Consider the following 5,674-nt stretch of genomic DNA (forward strand, 5'->3'; position numbering starts at 1 on the left):
CTTCATAGTTAATTTCGTAACCACTAAAAAGTGTGAAATTATGCTTAGTCCAATGGTATGGACTGCTGACTTGAAATCTGAAGGTTGTGGGTTCAAATCCAGGGTGGGAATTTTAGATTTTAAAGTTTTATTTCTTTTGGGTAAATTGAAACTTGATAGTTAATTCCGTAACCACTAAAAAGCATGAAATTATGCTTAGTGCAGTGGTTCAGACTGCTGACTCTAAATCTAAAGGTTGCAGGTTCATTCCCACGCTGGGAATTTTAGATTTCAAAATTTTACTACTTTTTAGGTCAATTGAAACTTTACAGTTAATTTTGTAACCACAAAATAGTGTGAAGTTGTGCTTAATCAAGTAATACGGACTGATGACCCTAAATCTGAACTTCTGAAGGTTGCTGGTTCAAGTCCCACAGTTGGAGTTTTAGATTTTAAAATTTTATTAATTTTGAGGTCAATTGAAATTTATATTTTTTTCAAGTTTGAAACCAGTCCACACTTCTAGTCTAGCAAAAGCCAAAAAGTAAAAAAGCAAATACTTTTAGCTTGAAGCAAATAGTGAAAGCATTTGCTCTCATTTTTATTCATGCAAATAAAAGTTATGCTTAAAAATATGTAGTAAAAAAAAAAAGCAAATGCTAGTTTTTATACATACGACCAAATGTTTCAATGTTAATCATAATTGCATCGTTTATGTTTCAGTAACAGATTTGAGGACCTACATGGATCTGTTTGGGCCTACAACGACGCCCATTCACTGAGCGGATTCGGGATTGCCCATCGAGAACTCGAAAAGATAGGAGAGACCAAGGCCAGTTGCTTTGGTAAAATTTTTCATTCAGGTAAGACCAACTTTCATGAAGACTCAACTCATTAGTTCAAGTCCCCCCCCCCCAACTAAGCCCTAAGACAACACTGAGTGTACACTGTTTACAAAATATGTCCGGTTTTATTTAGTTAAGTGGCTTTCAGGATGTTAGTTCTCCCACGTTTTAATAGTGGCCCCTCATTTGACATTTGTCTTCATACGTTCTTTTGTCAAAGCCATCGGGGCAGAATATTTTTGGCATGCTGTTGGAAAGAATCAATTTTCAACTTTTGTTGTTGTGAAAATCCTGTTGCGTGACATCACAGCCTGTGTTGTGATGTGGATGAGTTCTACCTGATTGATAAACGTGACCCGACTCAGAGGTGTCATGTCTTGGTGACAGTCCCTCGCTTGTCAGTAGGTACAGAATGTCATTTGGTGACAAGTGAACGTCCTTATCCAAAGTCAAGGAGTCATGTCCCACAGTATCTCCGGGGTTATCCACGGTGTTGCCGAGCGGCTCCGAATCCTCCTCAGACGTTATCGTCATGACGACTGTCTGCTCTATGTTCCCAAAGGTGTCCTCTGAGGACGACATCATGGCCATGTGTGAGATGTCCTGTGATTGGTCAGCCAGGTCTGGTACCAAGACTGTAGATTCAGCTGCAGATTCCTCGGGGGCTGGTTTGGATAATGCGCAGGCCTGAGCGTACAGCCGTAGCTGTGCTAGATGGTGGTGCAGCAGCTGGGTGTGCTCCTCGGACATGTGTTGCAGTAACTCTTGCAAAATGGACTGGTTCTCACTGTCGTTGGTTAGACGTTTCAAACTGGACGTGTGAATCATGGACAGCTGCTGCTTGAGTGACATGTTTGTGTTGGACAAATACTCAACCTGGAGAGCAAGAAGGATGGGCAGAGAAATTATTTGTTTACAGATGGAATTTTAATAGACCAATCCATTAGGCTCTGCCCCATGATGTGTAACCAATCACAACCATGACAGCGCAACTAAATGTCCGACATTTATGCAGTTTCATTATGATGTGTGCAGTTGGAGCATGAAAGCTTTAAAGGGAATATACAACATTTGCAAACATCGAAAAATAAAGCTACCAAGTTTTTACGAAATACTTTACTAGGATGTTGGTGAATGAGAGTATGAAGCATCCTGTAAAATTTTGGCACCTGGTGTGAAGTCATTTTCAAGAAAATAATATTTTTGTATACATTTCCAACGATGGTCGGCCGACCACCGTTGGAAAAACCGAACTATTTTTCAACTACTGATCCAAATTTACCACTTTTTTCAGTCCAAATTTAGTTTGCTATTGGTTACATGTTCATGAACGGGTGCAGGCAGGCTAGACAGGTTCCCTTACCTTACAATTTTCCGGCATCTTTAAATATTGATCTATTCTATCTTTAGTGGAGTCAGGGAACCAGACTGCTTGAACATTTTTGTTTTTCTTGTTTTTTCCGGCATTTTCGAACACAAAACTTCAAACATGTTAGTGTAACAATATTTGATTTATTAAACGAACCCCTCAAATAGTTCATTTCTGAAAATTACAACAAAAGCCAATGATGTACATGTACATTCCCTTTCAGGACACACATGTGTTGTTGCCCAATTATGAATGCAACTAGAGTACATGTATGAATGCAACAAGATGGATGTTTGTCTTGGTTCAAGACTGGACTCGGATTCTTTCCATTGTTTCAGCTGGTACTGATCCCTGCCATTCAAGTTGAAGCCATTGAGGTGCTATAGGGCACTGTCAACAGGTAAATCAAGTCAAATATTGGGAAGTTTGGCATCCAAACCCAGGAAATCCAAGTGTATGTATATTGTATAAGTATATTGGGGAATTTCCAAGTCCAGGTAAAAAAGATCCAAATACTGGATTTGATTCAAGTTTACTGGATTTGATTCCAAGTTTTTTGACAGCGTCCTCTGGTACCGCAGTGGCTTGACCACACTTGTCAGGTATGTGTACCTGTCAGGGGTGTCGATATGGGAGGGGGGAACATGCCCCCCTTTTTGTTTTAAAGTGGGGGGGGGGGGGGGGGGGGAAATCACAGCGTTTGTCTCCCCCCCTTTTTTGTCCCGAATAAAAATTGTAGCCTACATTTGATTCAATAGCTCAGAACAGCTGATTCAATAACGCCAAAATAGAATGATGTTTAACTCATGATCTTTTGCTGAAAAATAAGGGTCAGAACTTGCCTCAGATTGCACCACAAAGCCTTTGTAATCCAAAATTTTCTGGGGCCCTTAGCTTATCCCAAGCCGTTATGGCTTCTCGCTTGCATTCGTTCTGATAAGTTATGTCCCCCACCCACCCAGTTATTGAGAAGCGATTGACGCCCTTGCTACCTGTTGCACTCAGGAACAAAATCCAAACTCATTCTTAGACCAAGACCAGATGGAATGCCCGCTTACCTTTGTACAAAGCCTTTCTATATTGCCTTTCATCCTGTGCTCTGCCTGGGCCCACGTGGTCCGCTCCTCCTCAAGAGTCTTCTCCAGACGCTCCTCCTGCAGCAGCAGCGACAAGTTGTGCTCTGTGTAGCAAGTCTCGTCCTCCAAATCCCCTTTGCTTCCTTCGTCTGGTATCTCAATAAGGACAGCTGTTTACGAGAGGACAGAATGGTCGAGGGAAACGTTGAGTAATTATCCTGGATACTGATTCCTGTATTACAGAAAATCCCTCAGGCCACTCCGGGTGAGGGCTACACAGAGGGGAAAGACAGGAGTTTATAGAGTAGAAATGTCGACATGTATGTTGCGCTTCAATGGGACAGATAATCTGTAGCCTTAAAAACAGGATACAGGCAAGGAAGTCCCAAGAGATGCCGTGCGTGTCAAGAACACATAATTTCATGTAAGTGGGTGTAAGCAATCACTCATTTTTTAACCTTATTCCTAACATTAGGTGGGCAAGGTGAGGGACAAATTCCAATATTTAATTAACTGTTGAAGTCAGCTTTCAAAATGTATTGCCACCCTGACTTATTTTTTTTTTTTTTGCTTAAAACCTTCTCGAGTCTTCCAAAATTCAATCAACTTAAAATAACACCAGTGGCACACTCTTTGCACCTTTAAATTCCAATTTGTAAAATCCATTGGCAATATTGGCCCTCACCCACCCCAAACCCCTTAAAAAAATGCTGAATTTTTGATGGTTGTTTTATTTATTTTTTAAACAAGTGCAGGAGTGAAGACAACTGTATTAAACATGCTGTTGTCTACCCATTCCCTTCTTTCATATGAATTCACGATATATCAATTGAAAACAAAGTGGGGGGGATGGGTTGAGGGGGGGGGGGGGAAGAGTGCTTCCTTGTATCAAATGCCTGCCCCTTGGCTTTTTGGTCAGCTTCTTCTAATTATCCTTCACTGCTGGTGGCATTATCCACCTTAACCTCTGGGTAAATGCTGAAGGATTCTTGGAGGGTCAGGGTTAATATTCTTACCATCTTACCTTCCCCATTGGCAGTGCTCTGGCTCGGATCATTGATGCAGGCATACTGGTACTCGATCTGCGGCTGCTGCCCGTCAGTCTGCTCATAGCCCCGGGGATGATGTGGCTCGACTCACCATAATTGAGGCAGATAGCGCGTGTTGTCCAACGCAAATTAAATGCGAGTGCGTCAAAACATTTCCTGGTCGTTTTTGGTGGACTGACGATATGTCATGAGGGATTGTGCTGCAATTAACCATTTTGTGGGGTTCTGTGTCTATGCCGCTCCGCTCACGCGGAGCATCATATTTCTAGGAGTAACCGAATACCGTAGCAGCAGCCATTCAATATTCATTGTGAAGTGTCCGGAAACTGGACAATTTTACATTTTGCTTTCTTAAAATTACTTTTGCGACGAGGTGTCCAACTAAAGAATATAAACAATTGGTAATCCTTACTTTTAGGACCCCGTTCCTATAATATAGGAAGGAAAAGGCTCACCAAAACAGCTGACTAAATGACACTTAATATGTTTGACAGCAGATAAATTGACGTCCGAGTACGGAACTTTTCCCGGTTTAAGTTTGTGGAAAGAGGGCAGGGCTTTGATTTTAGAGGGAAATTGAGGGGTAAAAGATGACGATGACAACCAGAAAACAGACTCAAAAACCAAGATGGCAAACGTGAAAGCTCAATGCAATGAAAGCTCGATGCTGATTGGCTGACAAAAAATAAACATCTTAATTATTTTTTTTAGCAGCCAATCAGCATCGGGCTTTCATTATGTAGGGCTTTCACGCGTGTTAGAACTACAACATGCATGTCTGACTGTGAAAAAAGGTAGGAAAGTCACATTTTTTTGAAAGTGCTTTCAAAACTACAACTAACATGAGTTTATATGAAGAAAAAAGACTGTTTTAGCCTGCAAAAGTCAATTGGTACTGACTACTGGACAGTCATCTGCAAAAGTCAGTTTTGAACAGAACTCGTTTCGTAAAAAATAGAGGTGTCCTAAAAGTAAGGATTACCAAACAATTTTCCACAATCTCTTGGGTACCTACCACATAGATAGCCATTTTCAATAACTCCTTTGTCTTCAATAATCACATAAATTTGGGGGGGGGGATTCAAGGGGAAAAACTCAAAAACATTGATCCCCATGTTCAGCGTAAACAGCGCCCTCCAGAAAAAAAAGAAAACATGGGTTTAAAGGGTTTCTGAAAATTCGATTCATTCCCAGCTGTGGCTTTGTCTACTATAATTATTTGAAGATTATGAAATTTCCACACAGCTACTCAGAAAGCGTCAGTTGTCAAATAAGAATAGACAAATAGGTATTATTGGGCTTCCGTTACGGGAGACGTATGCGTCTCGTTAAAAAAAGAAGGATGCCAGTTCAGTA

At 41.0% G+C, this 5,674-nt stretch overlaps 1 protein-coding gene across 5 annotated transcripts; it reads right to left on the reverse strand.

The window, feature by feature from the left end:
- Positions 1-922: 922 nt before the first annotated feature.
- On the reverse strand, positions 923-5,450 carry LOC119742682. Of its 5 annotated transcripts, none has more exons than XM_038218841.1 (4): positions 5,334-5,450; positions 4,294-4,518; positions 3,252-3,439; positions 923-1,700 (listed from the first exon to the last, which is right to left on the reverse strand). In XM_038218841.1, exons 3-4 carry the CDS (start codon positions 3,282-3,284, stop codon positions 1,092-1,094), a joined length of 642 nt encoding a protein of 213 aa, XP_038074769.1. In that variant the 5' UTR covers positions 3,285-3,439; positions 4,294-4,518; positions 5,334-5,450; the 3' UTR covers positions 923-1,091. The 5 variants fall into 5 exon arrangements, with proteins under 5 accessions (XP_038074769.1, XP_038074768.1, XP_038074771.1 ...); XM_038218840.1 differs by having other exon boundaries at positions 4,294-4,699; XM_038218843.1 differs by lacking the exon at positions 5,334-5,450 and having other exon boundaries at positions 3,252-3,418; positions 4,294-4,789.
- Positions 5,451-5,674: the final 224 nt, after the last annotated feature.

This window comes from Patiria miniata, unplaced genomic scaffold, assembly GCF_015706575.1.
Source record: "Patiria miniata isolate m_02_andy unplaced genomic scaffold, ASM1570657v1 HiC_scaffold_6, whole genome shotgun sequence".
In the NCBI taxonomy this organism is placed as follows: Eukaryota; Metazoa; Echinodermata; class Asteroidea; order Valvatida; family Asterinidae; genus Patiria; species Patiria miniata.